This window comes from Mustelus asterias, chromosome 23 (genome assembly GCF_964213995.1).
Source record: "Mustelus asterias chromosome 23, sMusAst1.hap1.1, whole genome shotgun sequence".
In the NCBI taxonomy this organism is placed as follows: domain Eukaryota; kingdom Metazoa; phylum Chordata; class Chondrichthyes; order Carcharhiniformes; family Triakidae; genus Mustelus; species Mustelus asterias.
The window spans coordinates 52,667,886-52,680,944 of NC_135823.1; the positions used below are offsets into that span (position 1 = coordinate 52,667,886).

The 13,059-nt window shown below is 45.5% G+C and overlaps 1 protein-coding gene across 3 annotated transcripts; it reads left to right on the forward strand.

Annotated features, from left to right (window-relative positions):
• Positions 1-841: 841 nt before the first annotated feature.
• Positions 842-6,509, forward strand: foxl3 (forkhead box L3). 3 transcript variants are annotated; one of them, XM_078240668.1, is made up of 4 exons: positions 842-1,842; positions 2,126-2,713; positions 2,827-2,995; positions 5,321-6,509. In XM_078240668.1, the coding sequence occupies exons 2-4, from the start codon at positions 2,607-2,609 to the stop codon at positions 5,786-5,788; spliced, it is 744 nt and encodes a 247-aa protein (XP_078096794.1). In that variant the 5' UTR covers positions 842-1,842; positions 2,126-2,606; the 3' UTR covers positions 5,789-6,509. The 3 variants fall into 3 exon arrangements, with proteins under 3 accessions (XP_078096794.1, XP_078096796.1, XP_078096795.1); XM_078240670.1 differs by having other exon boundaries at positions 842-1,839; XM_078240669.1 differs by having other exon boundaries at positions 842-1,316.
• Positions 6,510-13,059: the final 6,550 nt, after the last annotated feature.

Consider the following 13,059-nt stretch of genomic DNA (forward strand, 5'->3'; position numbering starts at 1 on the left):
CACCTTGTGTTTTACTGTCCGGAGCTATTATTAGTGCATTTCGCAATGTTGTGTTTTGAACATTATCAAAGCAACAAGGGGGAATCAGGACAATGTGAAATGGGACTTGGTTCAACCCCAGTCCCACTTGTTCAACGACACACCGACATAGCACCCCACTCAAAGTGTGCCTGACCACTCTTTTGAAGCATTTACCCAATTGTGTTTTGGAAGTGATTGCGGAATTATTTTCCCTGTAGTCTGAGTAAATCATTTTTTAAAAAATCCCAGTCTCTATTTTTCTCCCGTTATTTTGAAATGGGTGTGATCTGATCTCGTTTAAGGATATTCCAATGAGTACAAACAATCTATCTCTATCTGTACCCCTACCAAAGTGTGCCTGACCCGATGTATCTTTCGGAACCTGATTTGAGGTGAGGTCAGTTAGCATGTATTTGTACCCTAGCTCTATTCAGGATTGCTAAAACCACATTTGGGCAGCTAGCTGGTGTGTGTGTGTTAGATGGGCGGCTTGTTTCAAGGCATTGTTAAATGCACAATGTATACATAGCCACAGATTTCTGCTCCAGTTCGGAAAGTGGAGCCTTCATTTACCCACAGTGAAAATTCCTTATTCCCCCCCCCCCCCCAACTTTAATTCGCCCAGATTATTCCTGTCTCCAACTCCTAGAATTCCAATGGAATGGCCACTGTGAATGCAGTAAAATGTCGAATCAGTCCCACCCTTGCACAAAGCCGCCCATCTAACACACACACCAGCTAGCTGCCCAAATGTGGTTTTAGCAATCCTGAATAGACCTAGGGTATAAATACATGCTAACTGGCCTCACCTCAAATCAGCATTTAACCCAGACACTATCGAATATTCCAGTTCCATAAAGTGTGGGATTACAACAACACAAACAGAAAAAATGCTGGAAAATCTCAGCGGGTCTGACAGCATCTGTGGAGAGAGAATAGAGCCAACGTTTCGAGTCTAGATAACCCTTCCGCAGAGCACAGCGTGCGATTACAGCGATCGGAGCTGAGTGAATGGGGTTTGGTGGGGTCCAGATAGAGAGGAACTGTTTGTACCCATCCTTTAACAAGATCATATCAACTTCAAATCACTGGAGAAAAAACAGACACTGGGATATTCTTTTATGATCTCCTCAAAGTACAATGGAAGTAGTCCCCACAATCACTTTCAAAATGCGACTGGATAAATACATGGAAACATAGAAAACAGGAGCAAGGAGGGGCCATTCGGCCCTTCGAGCTTGCTCCAGTATTCATTTCCATCAGGGCCAGTGGAGTGGGAAGGCAATGGCCAAGTGGTATTATCACTAGACTATTGATCCAAAAACTCAGCTAATGTTCTGGGGACCCGGGTTTGAATCCTGGCATGGCAAATTGCGAAATTCCATAAAAGAATCTGGGATTAAGAATCTACTGATGAACATGGTCCATTGTCAGAAAAAAACCCAGCTGGTTCACTAATGTCCTCTAGGGAAGGAAATCTGCCAACCTTACCTGGTCTGGCCTCCATGTGACTCACAACAATGTGGTTGACTCCCAATTGCCCTCTGAACAAGGGGAATTAGGGATGGGCAATAAATGCTGGCCCAGCCAGCGACGCCCATGTTCTCATGCACCAATATTTTTTTTTAAAGTTAAAAGCAAAATATTGCGGATGCTGGAATCTGAAGCAAAAAAATGCTGGAAAATCTCAGCAGGTCTGACAGCAACTGTGGAGAGAGAATAGATCTGAGTCTGGATGACCCTTGGTCAGAGCTGAAAAAAAAAGTTAGCAGCGACAAGAGTGGGGCCAGGTGGTTTCTGGTAGCCTTTCTGCGGCTGGTAGTGTGTACAAACTAAAATATTTTTTTTCCCCTTAAAGATGTTGTCAAAACAGCAAAAGCAGTATTTACCCGCTTACACTCACGGAGCGTGTTGACTTTCATTCTTCATTTAGATCAAAGCCCACACAAGCAGCGATGTTAGCTTCCCCCCCTCCGGCTGTTTCCCTTTTAACTTTCCCCTTTTGTCGGGAATGGCTGAAATTCTCTGCACCGCGGCTTTGAAAGCAAGAAGGGCTGCTTCAGTCACGGAAATACAATTTATGTCTATTATCTTGCTTTTGCAGATTGCATCGGGGCCCTTGTAGGAGCGGCGGCTGCTGGACGAAATGGGACTTTCTGCTGTAAATACACGTTTGCAAAAGGAGCAACTCAAAAAGACACAAAGAAAACAACTAAATTACAACGTTGCATCTTAATATCGGGCGCAGCTAACTCTTGTTTTAGTGTGCCAGTGGAGATATTGAGGGATCTCACGTTAGACCACCCACACACACAGCCCAGCTACTGGTTGAACACAGCGAGTTCAAAGGTTCACGCGAGAATTAACCAATTTAATCAGTTATTACCAGTTTTATAGTCAGATTAACTAGCAGATAGAGAAGAAGTCTCCCTATAGACTTCTGTCTGAAGACCTCGGATAGATTGCAACCTCCCCCCCCATTGATCAGCAAGTTCTTGAACCACTTACCCTGCCAGGAGTCCTGCTCTCCACTATCCCGGGCTCACTTTTGCTGCTCCGTTTGTTAGGCAGCTCCCAGTTTCGCAATGTTTGACAATTCTCAATATCCTTACAACTGCTTTAATTACGATGGAGATGATTACCCGCCTTGCAGTTCCGACGAAGAGAAAAAGATATCTCGACCTGCCTACAGGTAAAGCATTTGTATTTAATGAGTTTGGTTCCATTGGGGGCGGGGGGTGGCTGGCAAAGGATAGAATAGAGAAAAGTTCATTCTGAAGGAGCTTTATTCATTGTCTTTCTCAGTTACATCGCTTTAATTGCAATGGCCATCCAACAGAGCCCTGCCAACAGGGTCACCCTCTCCGGCATCTATGACTACATCATGAGCAAGTTCCCTTATTACAGAGCGAACCAGCGAGCCTGGCAAAACTCAATCCGACACAACCTCTCGCTCAACAACTGCTTCGTAAAGGTGAGGAATCTTTTGCTTCCCTCGCTGTCCAGAACCGGCTTTTACAAATTGTTGTGTTCTGATATTGGAGAAGGAGTTGAAGCGATAGGGTTTATAAGTTGTATTCTGATCTTGGGGAAGGAGTTGGGGTGATGGGGTTTACGAGTTGTTGTGTTCTGATATTGGGGAAGGAGTTGGGGTGATGGAGTTTACAAGTTTTGGGTTCTGATATTGGGGAGGGAGTTGGGACGATGGAGTTTACAAGTTGTTCTGTTCTGATATTGGGGATGGAGTTGGGGTGGTGGGGTTTACAAGTTGCTGTGTTCTGATATTGAGGAAGGAGTTGGGGTGATAGGGTTTACAAGTTGTGTTCTGATATTAGGGAAGGAGTTGGGGTGATGGGGTTTACGAGTTGTTGTGTTCTGATATTGGGGAATGAGTTGGGGTTTACAAGTTGTTGTGTTCTGATATTTGGGAAGGAATTGGGGTGATGGGGTTTACAAGTTCTTGTGTTCTGATATTGGGGAATGAGTTGGGGTGATGGGGTTTACAAGTTGTGTTCTGATATTGGGGAATGAGTTGGGGTTTACAAGTTGTTGTGTTCTGATATTGGGAATGGAGTTGGGGTGATGGGGTTTACAAGTTGTTGTGTTCTGATATTAGGGAAGGAGTTGGGGTCATGGGGTTTACAAGTTGCTGTGTTCTGATATTGGGGAAGGAGTTGGGATGATGGGGTTTACAAGTTGTTGTGTTCTGATATTGGGAAAGGAGTTGGGATGATGGGGTTTACAAGTTGTTGTGTTCTGATACTAGGGATGGAGTTGGGGTGATGGGGTTTACAAGTTGTTGTGTTCTGATATTGGGGAAGGAGTTGGGATGATGAGGTTTACAAGTTGTTGTGTTCTGATATTAGGGATGGAGTTGGGGTGATGGGGTTTACAAGTTGTTGTGTTCTGATATTGGGGAAGGAGTTGGGGTGATGGGGTTTACAAGTTGTTGTATTCTGATATTGGGGAAGGAGTCGGGGTGATGGGGTTTACAAGTTGTTGTATTCTGATATTGGGGAAGGAGTCGGGGTGATGGGGTTTACAAGTTGTTGTATTCTGATATTGGGGAAGGAGTCGGGGTGATGGGGTTTACAAGTTGTTGTATTCTGATATTGGGGAAGGAGTCGGGGTGATGGGGTTTACAAGTTGTTGTATTCTGATATTGGGGAAGGAGTCGGGGTGATGGGGTTTACAAGTTGTTGTATTCTGATATTGGGGAAGGAGTCGGGGTGATGGGGTTTACAAGTTGTTGTATTCTGATATTGGGGAAGGAGTCGGGGTGATGGGGTTTACAAGTTGTTGTGTTCTGATATTGGGGAAGGAGTTGGGACGATGGGGTTTATAAGTTGTTGTGTTCTGATATTGGGGAAGGAGTTGGGACGATGGGGTTTACAAGTTGTGTTCTGAGATTGGGGAAGGAGTTGGCGCGATGGGGTTTACAAGTTGTTGTGTTCTGATATTGGGGAAAGAGTTGCGGTGATGGGGTTTACGGGTTGTTGTGTTCTGATATTGGGGAAGGAGTTGGGATGATGGGGTTTACAAGTTGTTGTGTTCTGATATTGGGGAAGGAATTGGGATGATGGGGTTTACAAGTTGTTGTGTTCTGATATTGGGGAAGGAGTTGGGGTGATAGGGTTTACAAGTTGTTGTGTTCTGATATTGGGGAAGGAGTTGGGGTGATGGGGTTTACAAGTTGTGTTCTGATATTGGGGAAGGAGTTGGCGCAATGGGGTTTACAAGTTGTGTTCTGATATTGTGGAAGGAGTTGGGGTGATGGGGTTTACGGGTTGCTATGTTCTGATATTGGGGATGGAGTTGGGAGAGATGGGGTTAACAAGTTGCTGTGTTCTGGGAATTTTGGGTTAGGGTTAGTGCGGGGATGGGGGGGGGGGTGTGTTATCAGAATTTGGGTCACTGGCAGCTAGGGTGGTGCTGACGTTTCATTGTTTGAAATCATGTACACGAGTTTTCCTTGAATGTATCTGTAATCTGTCCCGATTGGTCCTCATACATTATTGTGAGGTCGTCGAAAACTTTTTGGTGGAATCGCTTTGAGAGCCGCCGCTGCCTGGGACAATTGTGAATTCCCCATTGCTCCACTTTACATAATTTCCTTTAGAATGGAACTGTGTATTCCCAGATCCGGGTTGGAGATATCTGGGAACGGTGTGCAGTCGGCTTCGGTGCCCCTGACATTGAGTTAATGCTGCAAAATGTGGGTTGGATCGATTGAAATTCAACTCTGTGTAGCAGTGCAAGTTTGTGTAATGAATCTCTCACTGTATTTCCATGGACCCAGGTTCCAAGGTCAGAAGGAAACGAGAGGGGCAAAGGTAATTTCTGGACCTTCGCTTCAGGATGTGAATCGATGTTAGATCTGTTCGAAAACGGGAATTACCGGCGGAGAAGGAGGAGGAGGAATGTGAAACGACTCCAGAAATACCAGTGTAGCAGAAAGGGGGAATCCCAGTGTCCAGACGCAGTGGACAATCTCTTGCACAGTGTCTCCTACCATGGCGAGAAGGCAGTTAGCTCCAAGGCTAGCCCGCTGACCTCCGAAATATTCTTTGGGAACGAGAGCCCCAGCGGACAGCCCCAAGACACCAGCCCCCTCCACAAGGCCGAGTCAGAGATCAAATTCAGTATCGATTACATTCTGTCCGCTCCGGATCCCTTACCCGGGCTGAGAGCTCAGCACGGCTCCCAAAGTAGCAGGGTGCTGCTGTTAGACCACCAACAACTCAACCTGCAATTCTGGACAAAGTGAAATCATTTTACCATCAGTTCCTGAGCAGATCCGAAGAGAAGCCACCCCCAGGTGATCATGAACTCTCCAACATCAATTGTAGTGTGAACCATTGTCTGTTCTTTGTGTTCCCGGGCCAGGCACTTTCAACTCCCCCTCCCACCCGAGCCCCAATTAATCCCATTCATTGACCCACAGGCGGGTTGTAAAAGCATTAAGGAACCAATCTCCACACTGAACATTCCTCGCCCATGTTAAACAGCGGATGGGACCTGACTTTATGCTGGTAAAATTCTAGATGGAGTTTGTAAACCGCTTTGCTTGACTCGAGATTATTGAGTTAAGGGGTAGGGGCAGAGGGGGTGACCCTTCACATTTACAACACCCGACTCTGTAATGAAAAGCATGGATGTATGAAGCAAATAAAGAATGAAGGTATCATACGAAGATGAACAAATCTTTCCCCAGTTACAGCCCCTCAGTCTTGATGGTTAAATTCGCCTCTACTACGATTTGTAATCTTATTACTTTTACTCTTGGGGTTTTGTCATCTCCAGCCCCGGTTTTGCTTGGTGTGGTACATTTTACTTCTGGGGAAACACAAAATTGATGTCGATTTTGATCGGATAGCCTAACCGGGAGTCGGGTTACAGTCTATTTTTTATGAGAATTACACAAATCTGGCCACGCAGGCTCACATCTCTCCCCATACCCTTCATGTATAAAATCCACAAATTGACAGTCTCATTGACAGCCCAAAGTTAGCGAAAGGTAGGATCATAGAATCCCTACAGAGCAGGAGGAGGCCCATCCAGCCTGCACCGACAGCAATCCCACTCAGTTCCTGTCTCCTGTCTCCCACGGCGGGGGCACGGTGACACAGTGGTTAGCACTGCTGCCTCACAGCACCAGGGACCCCGGTTCAATTCCTGGCTTGGGTGATTGTACATTCTCCCTTTGGCTGCATGGGTTTCCTCCGGGTGCTCCGGTTTCCTCCCACAGTCCAAAGATGTGCAGGCAAGGTCGATTGACCATACTAAATTCTCCCTTGGTGTACCCGAACAGGTGCCGAAGTGCAGCGATCAGGGACTTCACAGTAACTTCATTGCAGTGTTAATGTAAGCCTACTTGTGACACTAATAAATAAACTTTAAACTACTTAACATTAAAGGGCAATTTAGCATGGGTAATCCACCTCATAGAATCCCTACAGTGCAGAAGGAGGCCATTCGGTCCATCGAGTCTGAGCCAACCACAACCCCATAACCCTACTTTTTTACCCTACTAACCACCTGACACTAGGATCAATTTAGCACGGCCAATCAACCTAACCTGCACATCTTTGGACTGTGGGAGGAAACCGGAGCACCCGGAGGAAACCCACGCAGCCAAAAGAGAGACTCCACACACAACCCGGGTCCCTGGCGCTGTGAGGCAGCAGTGCTAACCACTGTGCCACCATGCCACCCCTGACCTGCACGTTTTAGCTTCAGAGTCGGATTAGATATCTCTGCTTCTACTCTAATAGAATCATAGAAACCCTACAGTGCAGAAAGAGGCCATTCGGCCCATCGAGTCTGCACCGACCACAATCCCACCCAGGCCCTACCCCCATATATTTTACCCGCTAATCCCTCTAATCTACACATCCCAGGACACTAAGGGGCAATTTTAGCATGGCCAATCAACCTAACCCGCACATCTTTGGACTGTGGGAGGAAACTGGAGTACCCGGAGGAAACCCACGCAGACACAAGGAGAATGTGCAAACTCCACACAGACAGTGACCCAAGCCGGGAATCGAACCCAGGTCCTCTGGAGCTGTGAAGCAGCAGTGCTAACCACTGCGCTACCGTGCTGTCAACATCAAATCAAAGAATCACGGGGTTATTATGGGACACAACTTGGTCAACATGAACCGTCCCAAGCAGTGACTGAGGAACCTTCTCTTCTGATGAGTAAACCCCTTCTACATTTACAGCTTACATCAGATTGCCTTGTCTTTTTACAATAGAGCACTCAATCATCATGGTGATGCTGTTGTTGTGGTGTGAGGACATGTTTTTCAATGGTAACCTTTATTTACCTAAAGCTACATCAACTTGAGACGTTTTAACATGACTGCCATTTAATAAGAGTGCGTGTCTCTGGCTCAGGGCTGAAGGGTGACCTTATTTAAGTATGCGGGAGACCCACGGGCTCATCTCCAGCGCAGTCGCATTCCCGATGTAATTAAAATTAAATAGGGTGCATGCCTTTATTTTGGCTAATCTTTTGATCGATTACTGATATTAACACTAGTAGCTGGTTGCCCCTCCAACCCCCCTCCAGCGAATGTGTAAGGCTAACGCGCGTTCTGGATCATCAGCTTTCCATTAAGCAAGTTGTTGATGAAATGGCAGTCATGGGGAATTTTACATAAATTAATCTCGCATTTTAAAAAAAGAACTCAGCATTAAACAACATTAGCGGTAAAGCAAAGTAGTTAATTAAAACGCTCTACGGGCTATGAGTAATATTAGCAAGATCTGTATATTCAAGAACTGAATAAAGTTGTGACATGGGTGTGTGGAATGAGAATTATTTATCAGCTTTAGGCATCTTAACTACATTTACCTTTTGAAATGTGGGAGTGCAGTGAAGTGCAGCCTTATTTATTACATTTCTCATCCCCCCCTGTTAGAATGCGCTCCAATTCAATCTTCTCATTTCCAGGAAGATGTAATGAGGTCTGGGTAAAGCCAGAGACCTTTGTTCATTCACAAATCACCAAAAATGCATGGAACCGTTCACTTTTACAAGTCAGGTCTGCACTCCACTATCGATATGGGCTGAGGACCCCCTTTTGTTTAACATCTCGGGGCGGGGAATAGCCAGGGAGGATGAGGAGTTTAAAAGTTTATTAGTATCACAAGTAGGCTTACATTAACACTGCAATAAAATTACTGTGAAAATCCCCTCGTCGCCACACTCTGGCGCCTGTTCGGGCACAACTGAGGGAGAATTTAGCATGGCCCAATGCATCCTAACCAGCACGTCTTGGGGGTTTGTTAGTGCTGTTGGGAAGAGTTGAAACGAGTTTGGCGGGGCGGGGACCCAGACTGTTAGCAGAATAGGGACACAGTATAACATAGAAAAGCAATCAGGTCAGAAGGAATACAGCGGTAGTAAGTTTCAAGGGAGTAAGACAAGGCTGGAGGGCCTCTACTTCAATGCCAGGAGTATTAAAGGTAAACAGATGAGTTAAGGGCGAGGATTGACACGTGTAATTATGATATAATAGACATCACAGAGACGTGGTTGAGTGAGGGGCAGGATTGGCAGCTCAACATCCTGGGATATAGAATCTTCAGGGGAGACAGAGGAGGGGGTAAAAGAGGCATTGCTGCAGTAAGGAGAGATAATATCTAGGAGGGGGCATCAAATGAAGCTTTGTTGGTAGAACTTAGTAATAAAAAGGAACAGTTACGTTGTGAGGTGTTAATTATAGATCCCCATAGAGTCAGTGGGAAATTGAAGAGCAAATATGTGCACAATTCGTGGAGGGGTGTAAAAATAATAAGAGAGTAATCATATTAGGTGATTTCAACTTTCCCAACATTAATTGGGATAGCCACCATGTTAAGGGCTTAGATGGAGTAGGGTTCTTAAAATGTATGCTGGAAAACTTCTCAGGTCAATATGTAGAGGATCCAACAAGGAAAGGAGCTGTGCTGGACCTAATTCTGGATGTGAATGCACTGGAGTGGGTGCAGAGGAGATTCACCAGGATGCTGCCTGGAATGGAACATTTAAGTTATGAAGAGAGGTTGGATAGGCTTGGGTTGTTTTCGTTGGAACAGAGAAGACTGAAGGGTGACCTGATCGCGGTGTTCAAGATTATGAGGGGCATGGACAGAGTGGATAAGGAACAGCTGTTCCCCTTCGTTGAAGGGTCAGTTAAGAGGGGACACAAGTTAAAAGTGAGGGGTGGGAGGTTTAGGAGGGATCTGAGGAAAAACATTTTACTCAGAGAGTGGTGACGGTCTGGAATGCACTGCCTAAGAGGGTGGTAGAGGCGGGATGCCTCACATCCTTTAAAAAGTACCTGGATGAATACTTGGCACATCATAACATTCAAGGCTATGGGCCAAGTGCTGGCAAGTGGGATTAGGTGGGCAGGTCAGGGCATTGCATGTGTCGGTGCAGACTCGATGGGCTGAAGAGCCTCTTTTGCACTGTAGTAATCTGTTATTCTGTCTTTCGGATTGTGGGAGGAAACCAGAGCATCTGGAGGAAACTCATGCAGACACAGGGAGAAAGATTAAAAGTTCTAAAAGTTTTTTTAAAGTTAATTTATTAGTGTCACAAGTAGGCTTACATTAGCAACGCAATGAAGTTACTGTGAAAATCCCCCAGTCAGCACACTCCAGTGCCTGTTCTGAGGGAGAATTTAGCATGGCCAATGCACCTAACCAGCACATCTTTCGGACTGTGGGAGAAAACCGGAGCACCCGGAGGAAACCCACGCAGACACGAGGAGAACATGCAGACTTTGCACAGATAGCCACCCAAGCTGGAAATCAAACCCAGGTCCCTGGCGCTGTGAGGCAGCAATGCTAACCACTGTGCCACCCTGTGTTTTACTATTAACGAGGCACTGAAAATCCACTTCAGGATGGAGCAGTCATTAGCAGTAAGAATTGTGAGAGCGCTGAGTCAAATCTATTGCCATCTTCTAACCAAACCTCCCCACCCTCTCCATTAAGGGGGACAGAACGCTATGATGCCTTGCTCAAAGCGACCAGGATGTTTCATTTATATCAAAAACAGAAAATGCTGTAAAATCTCAGCAAATCTGACAGCATCTGGATGACCCTTTCAGACTCAAAACCTTGGCTCTGTTCCCTCTCCACAGATGTTGTCAGACCTGCTGAGATTTTCCAGCATTTTCTGTTTTTGTTTCAGATTCCAGCATCCGCGCTATTTTTTGCTTTAACGTTTAATTTATAAAGCGCCTTTAACATCATTCAACGTCCCTTGGGGGCTTGGCAGAGACAGTTCCACCGCTGGACAGTAAGAGACTCACTCCACAATCCTCGGTTACACATGATACAACAGTGGTGTGGGAAATCGAGGTGTTTTAAATCTGGCAAACTCTCCCACACTCAGGCAGAGCAGAAAGGATATTGGGCATTAGGGGGAGACAGGGTCATTCTCAAAGTGCTGGGTTCCCCCTTTAAAAAATCCCACTATGAGAATACACCAGCATTGTGCATCTGCTGTGGTGTCCAGGGTACTTTATTTTAATACTCATTGTCACCCTATCACTTTCATGTTGCTCAGGTGTATCTGGCAGTGCATATTATTACACCGTTAGCATCAACCCACCAACCTTATTGATTAGGGAATACATTTTCAATCCAGTCCCAGTCATTTCCTCCCTCTCCCAAGGAAATACACAATGAAAGTAGCAGCAAGAGAAATATTTCTCATACACCACATTCCGGGGACAGATTGGGATTTGCTTTTGGAGATACGTCACTGGCGGTTACACAAGTCGGAGTAGAAATGCCCTTCAAATACACCGCAAAGTTCCTGTGATCCTATCGGCTTGATATCTGTACACATACATTTAGTGACTAGTTGATCCTGATGTTGAGATTTTAGAAGACATGATTTCTGGAGTTTGGGGAGTTTTTTTAATCTAATGTCTTCATAATTAATTTGAATTATGTTGAATATACAGTGATCAAACTAGTTTTGACCCAACTGGTTTTTATAATCCACATCATATCTAAAAAAAAAACTTACATTTACATGACCTAATGAACAAACATAGAATGGCTCAGGCTGCTTCACAAACAATGATTTACGTTAAAGTTTAGTCACTGCTGTAATGCAGGAAATACAACAGCCAATTTGCACACAGCAAGCTCCCACAAACAGCAATGTGATACTGATCGCATCATCTGGTTTTGTGATGTTGGTTAATATTGGCCAGGACAATGTAACTTACCCATTCTTCAGAATTGTGCCATGTGGCCTGTTGCATCCACCTGAAGGGGCAGATTGGTACCTCACCCAGAAGACAGCATCTCCAATGTGGGCAGCACGGTGGCACAATGGTTAGCACTGCTGCCTCATAGCGCCAGAGACCCGAGTTTGATTCCAGGCTTGGGTCACTATCTGTGTGGAGTTTGCACGTTCTCCCCGTGTCTGCATGGGTTTCCTCCAGGTGCTCTGGTTTCCTCCCACAGTCTGAAAGACGAGCTGGTTAGGTGCATTGACCCAAACAGGTGCTGGAGTGTGGCAACGAGGGGAATTTCACAGTAACTTCATTGCAGCGGTAATGTAAGCCTTACTTGTGACTAATAAATAAAATAATAGTGCAGCGCTCCTTCAGTACTGCACTTGAGTGTAATCCTGGATTGGATGCTCAGACCTGGAGTGGGACTTGGAGCTATCGCCTTCCAACTGTGGGGCAAAAACGCTTCCAGCTGGGTCTCATTTCAGCCCTACCACGTGGCTTTCTATTCCCTTACCCCTCTTGCACAGGTCTCGATTCCATTTGAAACATTAGCTTCCAGAACAAAGCAGCCCGTTTGATGGGAACCCTATTCACCACCTTAAACACTCACTCCCTACACCACTGATACACAGTGGCAGCAGTGTGTACCACTTACAAGCAGCACTGCATCAAAAAGGACAAGGGCAGCAGATACATGGGAACAACACCACCTGCAAGTTCCCCTCCAAGCCACTCACCGTCCTGACTTTGCCAATATGCCGCCGTTCCTTCACTGTCACTGGGTCAAAATCCTGGAACTTCCTTCCTAACAGCACTATGGGTGTACCTATGAGACATGAACTGTGATGGTCCAAGAAGTGGCTCACCATTACATTGGCCCAGCCAACGATATCCACATCCCATGAATTGATTTTTTTAAAAGCCACTTACTTCAACCACTTCCTCTGGAAGTGAGTTCCACATTCCAGCTACACTCTGATGAAAGACAATCCACCTTATTTCCCTCTCGGAGTTATCAATAACTATCTTGTACTTATGGCCCCTACTTTTAGTTTCTCCCACAAGTGGGTACATTCTCTCCACATCTAGCCTGTCAATTCATTAACAATTTGAAATTTCTTCATCTAAAATATTCAATGTTGCAAAAAAAAACCTTAACCTGTTCTATCTTTTCCAATTGCTTTAAATTTTCATTGGGGTACCATCACAAAATTGTTACGGCGCAGAAGGAGGCCATTTGGCCCATCGTGTCTGCACCGGCTCTCCAAATGAGCATCGTGAC